Source organism: Uranotaenia lowii, chromosome 1 (genome assembly GCF_029784155.1).
Source record: "Uranotaenia lowii strain MFRU-FL chromosome 1, ASM2978415v1, whole genome shotgun sequence".
Taxonomy (NCBI): domain Eukaryota; kingdom Metazoa; phylum Arthropoda; class Insecta; order Diptera; family Culicidae; genus Uranotaenia; species Uranotaenia lowii.
Window position 1 is genome coordinate 93287695 of NC_073691.1, and position 13246 is coordinate 93300940.

The 13246-nt window shown below is 36.9% G+C and overlaps 1 protein-coding gene across 2 annotated transcripts in view; it reads right to left on the reverse strand.

The window, feature by feature from the left end:
• The window catches only part of LOC129738456 (zinc transporter ZIP1), a 50110-nt gene extending 37408 nt beyond the window's left edge, over positions 1–12702 (reverse strand). The window contains exon 1 of one of the 2 annotated variants that reach the window (XM_055729661.1): positions 11488–12702. In XM_055729661.1, the coding sequence (XP_055585636.1) occupies positions 11488–12607 (1120 nt within the window). In that variant the 5' untranslated portion in view covers positions 12608–12702. Of the gene's footprint in view, positions 1–144; positions 2028–11487 lie in introns of those variants that run through there. The other variant, XM_055729660.1, reaches the window with a different exon arrangement.
• Between the last annotated feature and the right edge of the window lie 544 nt (positions 12703–13246).

Below are 13246 nucleotides of genomic sequence, written 5' to 3' on the forward strand. Positions count from 1 at the left end.
AAGAAATAAGTTAGTTTATAGGGTTAATTGTCTTGAAACGGAAAGGAAAGAGGTTAGTGTGGGTAATAAATAGTTTAATATTTAATAATCAGATACATGAACATTTTTAATTACAAGGTGAATCGATTTAAATTTAGGACTCACTGAAAAACTGGACTCCGAACATGAAGAAGAATCCAACAAAAACGGCCAGATACTGCAGCAAACCAGAGCGGTCTTTCGAAAGAATTTCGAAAAACACAACATACAACAGCGTACCGGATGCCAATCCTTGAAGAATGACCGAAACCACCTGCATGTCATCGGAGCTGGGACCATTGCTCAGCAGCATTCCGATGCCGATTCCGATCGGGCTGACAACGGAGTAAATGAAAATGTACGTAATCGCCATCCAGAACTTGGTCCGGGCCACGATCAGTTCCACACCAACGCAGAAGGCTATGACATATTTGTGGGCTGCAACTGCACCAAACATGTACCACACGGTACTGGGAGAGCTCTCAAGACCCACAGCAAGCCCCTCGAAGAGCTCATGGACCGAAAGGGCGAGCACGATCAGGAGGCCACGCAGGTTTCCTATTATAGACCCGTCCGTCTCCGTTGGCGGCAAATGATGATGCACATGATGATCGTGCGGATGTCGAGTGCTGGAAACAACCGAATCACGACCGTTGGCCGGGATTCCCCGCTTCTGGTTTTCCAAATCGTTCGCAATCAGATCAGCTGTCGAAATGCTGCCATTGCGAATATCGCTGTTTTTCTTGCGCATAATTATGCTTTCTCGTGCGTTCGTTCCACGCATAATCGCTCCACCGGCCACTTCAAGCTCATTAAATTTTGCCTCGTTCAGCCGGCGTTCATGCCGATGCAGGTAAAGATGTACCAACTCTTCGACCAGGTAAATGGTGAAAAACCCAGCGCAAAGCAAAAATTCTCCCAGACTGAAGCTCAGTTTCATCATGAGCCCTTGCTCGGTTAGCTCGCGAATCGTGTGGTTGATTTCGGGAAGCAAATGTTGAAAGGTGGTACACAACAGGGCACCTCCTCCGAACGACAACAGAATCGACACCACTAGACTGGCCTTGGCATTCGTGAGGTCCGTCCACTTGAACCATTTCGCGAGCTTAAAGGGCACACAACCACTGATCATGCTGACGGCAAATAGAACTGCCATTGCCGTGGCCTTTGCCGCCAGCGTCGATTCACTGTCCCCATCTTCGTGCGCATCCACCCGGCCATGAACATGATCATGGTCATGATCATCCATCACCCTATCAACGACCTCCAAGAGATTCCTTGCCGTTACATTGAGCGCCATCGCCATCGATTTTACCCCCCTTTCACTACTGCACAGAAACACCGGATAATATGCAGGCAACAAATTCTTTGTTCTAAGTAATTAGCGCACTCGTACTGCTGCCACAGATACACTATTTTTCCCGCTTCACGACACCCACTCCGAACGCTCTCGATCTCGAGACAAGTTCTCGATCGGATCGAATGTAAAAACCGACTAACCGGGCCAACTATCCACCGAGAGCGTCTTATAGAATCATCGATCGAAAACCAACTGGATACGACGACGACGAAGAGCTGATGATTGTTTAAGTGTGTACTGCTGCACACCGAAAGGTATCATCAAGAGAGAACCCAAGACGACTCTCCCCGGTCTCGGTTCCAACAGCAGAAAGCGTCGGCACCGGTTGACTTGACTACCTGCCTAACTAACGGATTGATGGATCCAAGACAGGTAGATTGCGCTCAGCAGAAAGGTAATGGCTTTAGTTTAGTTTAGTTTAGTTTAGTTACTGGATTGACGTCCAAATGGCAGCATGAGACAGCAGCAGCAGCAGCACTGTCACGTTTAGACTATTTTTGCCGCAGGTTTCCGATCCCTGCAATTCGCCAATATGCTCCAGGCAGTAGAATGGACCCTCGTCCTCCACCTTTAGCTTCTTCTTCAGCTGTTCCGATTTTCTGGTCCTAAAGGCAACCCAACCAAAGGTGTTAGCTGGCCGTCGTTCCGGTTGCTATTAGTTCTCGTTCAACGGCGGACAATTTGTTTTATATTATATCGCTACCAAACAGACAACGGCAACGGATCACGGAGAAAGATCTTGTACTTTTGTATCTACATCCATTCAATAAGACATTATACATTGCGATCGATGTCGAATGATACACGCAATTATCAGTTGTACGTGCTTGCTGGCTTGTTGCTGGCGCTTGTAGCTTACCTTTCTTCGTTTGAGGGGCTCGCCGTTTTAAATTGATTCACAACTGCGTGGGCGACACCGTTGGGGTAGGTTGGTGCAAAAAGGCATTGGCTCAAAGTATTTTCGGTTGATATATTTGAGACCTTTTCATTTTTTTTTAAATAATTCTTTATTTGAAACGAGGGACCTTTTCATGATAATTAAAATATTTTAGATATCTCTTCGAGGCAATTTTCATTTTTGAATTCAAATCTTACTGTATTTTCTTTATCTAAACAAAAGTTTTAGTCTAAATTCAGACAAAATAAAACAAGCAATTTAATTTTGAGATTTTTTTTTCAAATATAAGAATCATTTTTTTATTACATGTTATATTCTTCAGGAAACTACATTGTCATATTTAGGAACCTTTCGCCCCGCCGCACCCCTAATTGCTTGATTGCTGTCATTCGAAAGACTTAAATACTCGAAACGAAACACTCGGCTCGCTTAGTTTGTTGTCGGTAATACCCCCAGACCACTCCGAGAACTCGGAAGTGAGATTTCGAAACAATTTGTTTTACAATTTCGTTGATGTGATTTCGACGTTTTCAAGTTATTGATATCGGATTCATATTGAAAATGCAATCGAGAAGTTCCGAGTTACCGTTAAAAAAGCTGGTGTTAAGTAAAAATGCTGGAGCTCTGTATGCTGGCTTGAGCTTAGTAAAGAAAACATTTGAAACGTATTTTAATCGATACAAGGACGATGTCGATATCGGACTTGGACATCAAGAGTGTTAACTTAAAAGAAAACCAATGATTTGGTATATCAAGTCAACCAAAAAAATTTATAAAATGTTCGAAACTAACAAACCATGAATATACTGATTCAATCTGTATTCTTGATCTGAATTTGAAAATACTCAAATAAAATACAATGCGCCTGAATTTATACAGTAGATTCGTTACCGCCAAACGGGGCGTCACGCAACAGCAGGGTGTGATTAAGTGTGTAATTAAGAGTGTGATTAAGTTATTTTTTAATGAAAACTAAATAATCATGACATTCCCACATCGTGAAATAGTTTTTTTTTTAAGTTTTTGAATCTCATAGAAAATTTAAAAATAATCGAGCAATAGATGCACACATGTTTACATTTTTCGATGCCGTAAACAAACTTGAGCCAGTACGACGGATAGGCTTCATTATATAACCAAGAAACTTTATATTGATTTTATTATCCTATACCAACACTGTTGGTGTAAAAATATTTTTCGGACAATCACCAATATTTTTTTTAAATAAATATTTTTATAATTCAATTATCAGTCTGAGCTGAAAAGCATCAAAATGCAAATCAAAGATTCACCTTTAAAGTTTCGTTTCTATATGCTGGAATATGATTGTTTTGCATCAAGCGTTTGCTAATTTCAAAATTTCATCCATCCAAACATTTATTTCAGCAAGTAGAATTTTTTGTTGTATTTTTTACCCCTAAATGTATGCAGTACTCTTTTGCTTTTCTGTAAAAACATTATTGTAAGAAGAAATGTAAAATTTAGTTCGAACGAAACCAAAAATTACTGCAATTGGTGCTTTGTGCGTTATGACATCACAAATATATCAAATATTATGAACCTTCGAACGTTTTAATTTGATTTGTCATTAAAAACAAAGTTTGTTGCAATGCAAACCTACCCCTTTTTCTTAGTAGGATGAAAATCACATGTTTATGTAAATTTAAAAATATGTAACTGGTGAAACCAATAATTTTTCTGACTACTTCAATTTGATGTTCCATCAACCTTGAAACTCTTGATGTACAAGCGGTATGATTATCTGTGGACATAAGGTTTTTAGAAGCCATCGAAGTTGAAAAGTGTTGCATGATGCCCCAGTTGACGATACGTAAATATATCGATTATTACAAGTGTTTCCAAAATCCAAATGACGATTTTAAACACTATACAGCTAAAGAAAGCAGTTCAATGGCATTTTCATATTATTGAATACCTATATACCATAACATAAACTATGAAAAATATCATGAACAAATACGCTCTACGCTTTTCAACGAAAATAAAGGTCCTGGAAATTGTTGAAGGATTTCTAAAAAGCGTGATAAAATTGGAAAAATAACCGTGATTAAATCGAGCGTGAATCGGGCGAGTATTGATAAAATCGAACTGTGATGAAATCGAAAAACTACTGTATCACCAATTTTTGTTCCAAAAAGTACAAATACCATGAAACGCTTGTATAACGTCAACACACACACATTTTTTATTTCAAGAAATATAATCATTTTTAGTATTAGAGATTCGGAAATTTCCAAAAACATTAAAATTCTTTCTGTTTAAAACCCTTGGTATGAGCCATTTCAAATAAACAAAGTAAAAAAATTAAAGTTCTTTCAAATAAACCTTTTCAAATCCAACCCCGTATTTAGACGGGGTTTACCTAAATCGACATTAAACCAAAGTCTACTTTTTGTGCAGAATGTTGCAAAAAAATTTATTACAAAGTTATTATGAGAGATAGTTTCTTCAGCAAAAAATGCTCATCAAACCATGCGCTTTAATAATCCTAAATCAAATATTAGAGCGTTTATTTTTGCATAATTTACAATTTAAAACTTTTTCCAGTGAACAGTTCGATCCAAAATGTTCTACATAGTTTTTGAGGCAACTTTACCGAAGACATATGACGATTCGTAAGCGAGTTATGATTTTTTGACAGTTAGGGTGTGTCGAAAATAACTGTTCGGGCTCGGCCGATGGGGGGGGGGTTCGGATTTCGAGGGATTTCTTCCCGTCTCCAGTCGACGGCATCAACCAACACAGGAATCCGGGGTAAGTCGCCGACTCTTGCTGGCAGAACAGCTGATCACCCGCTTGGGGGGAGATTTTGTTTGCACTTCGGTTTAGGTTTTCTTTCGCACACAACACAATATGATTGGTGATTAATTTGCACTATCATTTGATCTCGATTTCGGAACTTCTATTAAGAAAGTCGCTTGATTGGACTTAATTTAATTGGGCTTTATTGGAGATGAAGTAAAATTCCGTGCTTCTTATTCAAGGTACTGATCTATTCTGTTCTTAATTCTAAAAATGGCTTTCTAATTCTATAAGCGATTTCATACTCTCTCGAAGAAAGCTTTTATGTTGAGAGAGAGTTATGCTTATCCTAGGGTACATATACAAATAATGGTGTTTTCGAGCAAATTAATTACAGTGTCAAGTGAACATAAATTAGACACATATTAAAACTAAGAGTGTGGATGGTATTTCCTGACCGGTACAGTACCGATCAATAATAGTATTCAGGCTCTAACTTTCGTGAATGAATTCATACAAGAAACAAGTCTTGATAGCGTTTGTGTGAAATCAAAATGCGCAAATTTTTCCCTCAGATAGCAATCTTTTATTTGAAGGCGTCTGTTAGTTATAAAGGATTTTTTTTAGCAAAAACTTGTACTTTTTAAACTGTCATCCCAAGTAATCAAAAGTTCCATAAAACATTCTCTTAAAAGCTTACTCAGCCCTGCTGAAGGACTGTACAGCATTCTATTCAACAAGAAATTTAAGTTCATATCCACACTTTCATGTTCCATATCCAAAGCTGAGTAGAAGGCTATTCAGCCTTTGCATGAACTTTCAAAAAAAGAACAGAAAAAGGAGAAAATAAAGCGTTGAACATTTGTTTTAGTTAATTTTAAATCTCACAACAATCAATAAAATCTATTTATTTTACCCTTTTCTCTAAATGAATTTCATACTTACTAAAAACTGCTTCTTGCATGGGGATTGAACCTGAAGCCTTGTGATGAAAGCTGAGCACGTTAACTTTGTACCACGGGCGACTCTTAAGAGCAAGTTCACTGGTGTTGGGAAAAAGTGGTAGTAATTTTGACATTTTGAAAATTTTACCGTGCAAAAATGTTTTCAAGATCTTTCGGCGTTGTATTTTTTTAACAGCACTGTTTCTATTTCAGCCGTATGTGATAGAAATATTGCTATTTTTGCATCACAGCATGCGAAACTACAACACGTGTTGTTAAAAAACTTGAAGGCCAGAGATCTTGCAAATGTTTTAGCATGGCAAAACTTTCAAAATGTGCAAAAAGTGACAAAATTTCTACCACTTTTTCCCAACACCAGTGAACTTGCTCTAACGTATCGGTGTTCAGAACATCAATTTAAACAAATTAAGAACTATCCCTTGTCATTCTATCCCTTGGCTTTTTACCAAAAGATAAACAAACAATCGCGGAATTAGATTCAGCAAGATTTGCCATTGAATTATTGCGATTTTTTTCTTGCGATAGAGTTTTCACACAAAAATTTCGTCAATCTCCAATTTCGCTCTACGATTTCGCTGTTTTCTCTCACCGTCAAATGAGTATGCCTCTTGAAAACGAGAACTATCTAATCAGAGCAGTCATGCCATTCCAAATTGTAAACAAAATGTTTGCAAAAATCATGGAATCTCTTCCGAAATTTTAAGGTATTTTTTTAATATTTTATTGTGAAACTTTGCTTTAAAAATATCTTATATCTTTTCTAGATCAAACAAAAGGTTCGCATTTACAACGAGGAAAGGTTGGCAAAGATGGATTCACTATTAATATCCATTATTCAAATTCAGTGCTTTTTTCAATTTTTTTTCAGAATCAAGTATTATTGAACTGTTTTCAGGAATCGTACCTATTACTATCTCTTGGACAGCGCATGTGTATCTTGAGAGTTTTCTGGATCGAAATAAGGCTGTGATTTTGCAAGGGGCGTAGGTAAATAGAAAGCCTGACGGAAGGGTTGAATACATGCGGCAGACCAACAGGCACTACCCCAATCTAAACCACTTCTAAACCATGTTAATGATTCCTTACAGCTTATCGCAGATTATTGTAACAATAAATTTAAACTGAAAGAATAATCTTTTATCTATTTCCAAAATCAAAATGCTGAAAAACTTTCAGAAAGTCCTGACAAACTTTTTATGGCAGCAAGTCAAAGAATAGCTTTTAAATGGACATGGTTTCTTTCCAAAAATTAATATATGTGTTGACTTTCAGACTTTGTCCGGATATTGACTACTTCACCAGTTGTACGGACCGGACGATCCGAACTTTTAGATTTGGGATATTTAACAGTCTAATAGCAAACTTGTCAATTGAAATATGTAAACAAATAACTCAAGAACGTACAAAACAAGGTGTTAAAAATATTTATGTAAATTTTGGACCGATCGAAAAAATGTGCAGGCAAATCTAATTATTCAAGAAAATTTCAATAACGTGAGTATAAAGTTTGATGTTTTTTTGTGAAATCCTGATTGCACCACAATCTTTCTTCAACTTGTTTCAACAGTTTAGAAAGAAAACCACTCAAACTATCAAACCAGGAAGAGTTACAGGAGGACTAATCAGAAGAAAACGGAAAATTGAGTAAGGATTAAAAGCAATCTACAAAAGGAAGCAATAACCGGAAAATCGTAAGTTTTCACGAATATTTTTCTTTCTTCTAAGGGTCCATTATGTTTTAATATGTTCAGAATACTTTCGAAGTTTTGGAGGCAAATAAACTTATAAAATGGCTCAACTTATTGGAATTGTTAGTTAAGTGTCCGTTGTCCTAGGCAGAAAACCTATGCTTACAACTCATAAGATAATCCTGTGTTTGGTCGCTATCTTGACTGATTCGTCCTTATTGTTGGAGTAATTTTGCAAGTCCATCTAAAATAGAGATACCATACGTACTCATTTAAGAGTACATGTACTCTTCTTCGATCGAAAAATGAGCGTACTATTCTTTTTGTGAAATTTTAGCAAATGTACTCTTTTTTTGTTGACAGACATTTGATTAGAAAAAACAACGTATTTCTTCCATTTTATGAAATTGTTTCGCATTTTAGCAAAAACTACGAAAAGAATACAACTTACAACAAATTACTTTCACATATTGTTTTAATAAATGTACATTCGTTATAGATGAGCGCCTTTTAGTATGCATACAGTAATACAGTAATCAACATGCGCAAAATTTAGGTATAGTACAATAATATTTTTAAAGAAAATTAATTATTGTCATGTAAGTCAAATAACCTTCAAGGCATTAACGCAATTTTTATCCTAAATCCATGTAAAAATGTGTTTTATCATCGCGATATTTTGTTATGCTATTAAATTGACATTTATGACACGTTTCAAATCTTAACCTGCCAGAAACATCGATAATCGATAATCGATAACATCGAAAATAAAATCCATGTTAGAACCGAGCTATGCGCCTGAATGATATGCAATTCCAAAGAAAAAGTGATTGTCAATGTATTTCGTTCAATGCTATGTTTCACTTATTCGAGGTGGTCCCTCCACCGGCTGCCGCGGGTAAGCGGGGTTTTACTGTATATCTTTTTGCATACCATGCGGGCGTAAAGCTCGATAAATATATGGATCTTGTGTGAACCTGATGGCTGGGATAACGCAGGAGCTCAGAAAACTAGAATTCGGATAAACGGAGTTCTACATTTTAACATTTCTCCTGACTTTTAGGATTAATGATCTCAATGTACTCTTTTTGGTGTCGCGGGATATGGTAACCCTAATTGAAAACCAAGAAAAATGATTAACACGATGCTCAAGTTGGAGGAGAAAAAAAACTCTAGGAATTCATTCAAAGCTAAAACGAAAAACAAAATTGAAAATCACCACCAAATTTTTTTATTATTTTTGAATTTTTTAATTTTTGAAATTTGACCACGGAAAATAAAAAAAAGGTAAAATTTACCTTTTTGCGAGGTGAATTTTTTCCACCCCACTTTCGAGGTAAATTTTACCTTTTTTTCATTCACCTAGAAAAAGGTAAATTTTAACTTTTTCGCATTCACCTAGCAAAATAGTAAATAATACCGTTTTCCCATTTACTGATTTAAAAGGTAAATGCTAGTTGGTTTGATTGTTTTCTTCAATAAGAATTTAAAAAATACAAAATTCTTTCAAAAATGGTATTTATTGGGGATAAATATTGACTGGTAATTCGGCTTCGCGTTCATCTGAGCCGCTATGGCCGCTTAATCCACCTGCGTTGCGTACATTCATGGCCTCCTCCGTTCGACTAATCCGGTCAGGTTCGGCTTTTCCGGCTGGAGGATGACGTGGAATACACCTCAAAGCTCTATGGGCCGATCTGAAACAAAATCAATAGTATTATGACGAGAACCAGCACAACTAAATGATATTTAAGAACACTTACCATTCTATTCCGATTTTCACATATTAGGCACAAAGCAAAACTTGTTCCTAGAATGACAAAACAGCTTAACCTCAATGAACGGGTTCGGCGAATAGTTACTTTTTTTTTAGAAGAATCGTACCGTTTTGTTTAGCTCAATCCAGGTCAATTACACCTCGCTACGAGGAAAGATTTACCTTTTTTGGATTCACCTTTTTTCTCGGTGAATTCTACCTTTTTTCCAACCTCGATTCAGGTAAATTTTACCTCACTGTGAGGTGAGTTTCACCTCGAAGAGGTAGAAGTTACCTTTTTGGCTTTCACGAGCGTTCACCTTTGCTAACTCGGTAAATTTTACCTTTTTATTATTTTCCGTGACTAATAGCGAAAAAAGGTGCTAAATCGGTTATTTAAGCACCGTAACGGAATCAGACAATAACAAAACGATGGAAATTCGACTTTTGCACGAGAAATGCACGAGAAAAAAATTAATGAATAAAAATAAAAAATAAATAAACATTTACAACCTTAGGATTTTTTTTCTCAAGTTTAAAAAATAACTGAAAATAAATTTTTGGTCTGCACCATACGAGATATGACAATTTAAAAAGTACCAGTTTTTGCTGCAAAATTCTTTATAACGAACGAACGCCTTGAGATACTAGTTTGTAATGTGCGAATTTTTAATTCATACAAATGCCTTGAAGACGCTTTTATTGTATGAATGCATCCACAAAAAATAGAGCCAGAATACTGTTTTTTTTTTTTTTGGACAAACCCTAACATTTTAATATTCAAAACAATATAATTCACTTACAAAACGTTATATGTGTGTGGAGTTTTGGGTAAAGTTGCCTCAAAAACCTTTGGCTACTACGTTGTAGAACACAGTTTGGCTCTATCTGTTCCCTGGAAAAAGTTTTTATGTGTGAATCAATCGAAAATGACACGCCCTTATATTTGATTTCAAATAATCGAAGCGCATGGTCAAATGGGCATTTTTGCTAAAGAAACTATTTGTCTATCTCTTAAAGTATATTTGTAATTAATTTTGTCACGATAAATTTCCAAACTATATAAAAATATGCTATGAGTCAGTCTGATTTTGCTTCTAAATTTAGGAAAAATAATGGTTGAAAGACAAGTTGCTCATCCCCTGTGGTTATGCAATTTTTAAATAACTGATCAAAAAAATTTCCTCAAATATACCTCGAGTTTTTCATAGAACAAAAGTTGTTTTTAATCATAGCCAATGTGAACAAAAATAGGATTTCAGAAGATTAAATTCCATTAAACATAATAGGGTAAAAAAAAATATTATGGTAGAAATGAAAAAGCTATCAAAATCATAAAAACAAAAAAGTTGAAAAAGTAAAAAAATTACAAACATTTTTAACTAAGAACTTTGTGTATCTAATTTATATGTAAGTGTTGATATTTTTTGAAACTTTTTTTATTTTTGTATTTTTAATTTTTTTTTTTCGACGTGTGTCACCGAAGTTCCAGAATACGACTCCCAGAAAATAAATTGTTAACCCCAGATCTCGAAATTTTATAAATTTTGAGGTCGGTTGGAATTATCGGATTTCCTTTCCTTTCCTCTAAGGTGACTGTCATGGGTTAATGAATCCAAACTTTAAGCACACAGCCTATAAAGTTGATATTACACGCTGTAGGTAAATGTAAAAGACGGCAAGTTGCTAAATTTTTCAAAAAAAATTAGCCCCACAACGAAGTTCAAAAGGGCTTTCATAGATCTTAACATTTTAGGAAGGCTGTCTATAACATTTTCAAATATGAAAATGTTTTATGAGGCGTTCAAAGAGCAAAATAAAATCGAAATCAGTAGATGATGTTCGGAAGACGAGTTCTAAAAAGATTTTCTTAATTTATAAACTAGCGCATGAGGATTATAAAACCAAACAGATTTTAAGTCTCACTTCAATATGTAGTTAAAAACGTGATCAGAGGATTCAAATCTGACTAACTAAAGCAAGAGACAAATTATAACAACTTACATAATTCTATTCTTATCTTCGAAACAGGTACTTACTCAGAAACTTGATACCGAACATCAGGAAGAAACCAGCAAACACTGCTAGACATTGCAGCAAACCGGAGCGATCTTTCGAAAGAATTTCGAAAAACACCACGTACAGCAGCGTACCTGAGGCAAGACCTTGCAAAATAACCGACGCCACCTGCATATCGTCAGAAGTGGAACCATCGCTCAGCAACATTCCGATCCCGATTCCAATCGGGCTGACAATCGAATAGATGAAAATGTATGCAATGGCCAACCAGAAATTAGTGCGGGCCACGATCAGTTCCACACCGACGCAGAAGGCTATGACAAATTTGTGCGCCGCTACTGCTGCAAACATGTACCACACCGAGCTGGGAGAACTTTCAAGTCCCACGGCTAGGCCCTCGAATAGCTCGTGAATCGAAAGGGCCAGCACGATCAGAAGACCCCGCAGGTTCCCTATTATGGAACCATCCGAATCCGTCGGCGGCAAATGATGATGCACATGATGGGAATGTTGTGAAACTACGCACTCTTCGCTGTGAACTGTTATTTCCCGCTTCTGATTCTCCATATCATTGGCTACCAAATCAGCTGTCGAAATGCTTCCATTGCGAATGCCACTTTTTTCTTTGCGCATGATAACGCTTTCACGTGCGTTAGTTCCCCGCATAATCGCTCCTCCAGCAGCTTCAAATTCGTTCAATTTTGCCTCGTTCAACTGACGTTCCCTTCGATGCAAATAAAGATGCACCAACTCTTCAACCAAATATATGGTAAAGAACCCACAGCAAAGCAAAAATTCTCCAAGACTAAAATCCAGCTCCAAAATCAATCCTGCATCAGTGAGATCGTGAATTGCTTCATTGATTTCCGGGAGCAAGTGCTGAAAGATTGTACACAACAGGGCACCTCCTCCAAACGAAAGCAGGATCGATACCACGAAGCTTGCCTTGGCATTCGTTAGGTCTGTCCACTTAAACCACTTGGCCAGTTTGAACGGAACAGATCCACAGATAAAACTAACGGCGAACAAAACGGCCATTGCCGTTGCTTTTGCAGCCACCGGTGAACCCTCGTCATGATCATCATCATCTTCTTTTGCAACAACACTCAGGATGTTCACTATGGTTGCATTGTAAGCCATTTTTTGTAACTTCACTGATCTATCCTCTGCTCGGATTCAAAATTTACTCCCAAACGCTTTGGATTCACGAATTACCCGAAAACAACACCACTACTTCCGGTTTTAAAGATATTTTGTTTTTATTTATCCTAACTGCCCAACCGTTGAGAGCTCTCGATTGGTTCGAGCGTTAAAGTCGACTAACTAGAGCCGCTAGTCGTTCCAATAGTCTTATAGAATCATCGAACCTCGACAGCCGTTAACGGCTCAAGGTGCGCAGCTCAAGATAGCATATCATCGTCATCAACGCCATCATTTGAGCAGAACGCGACAATCACTTTCAGTTTAGTCGATTGATTACCGTCCTCAATGAAGCACGTGTTTATGATTTTGCACCGATGTCACCGCGCTGGTTCAAATAAAGTATGAAGGATTACAGTCTCTGTAATTTAAAAACAAACAAATAACAAAGTATGAAGGCGAATAAGACGCTCGAAAGCGTAACAGGAGAAAAAGGCACGATCTCCCGTTTGACTGATGGATTCTGCTACTAAGCGCGACATAGGTATTTATATTGTTTCAGCTGAGTGAACAACTCTCTTCGAAATGTGTCTAAGACTAACGCTTATAAGTAATCGTGTTTAAAGTGAAGCTACTAAA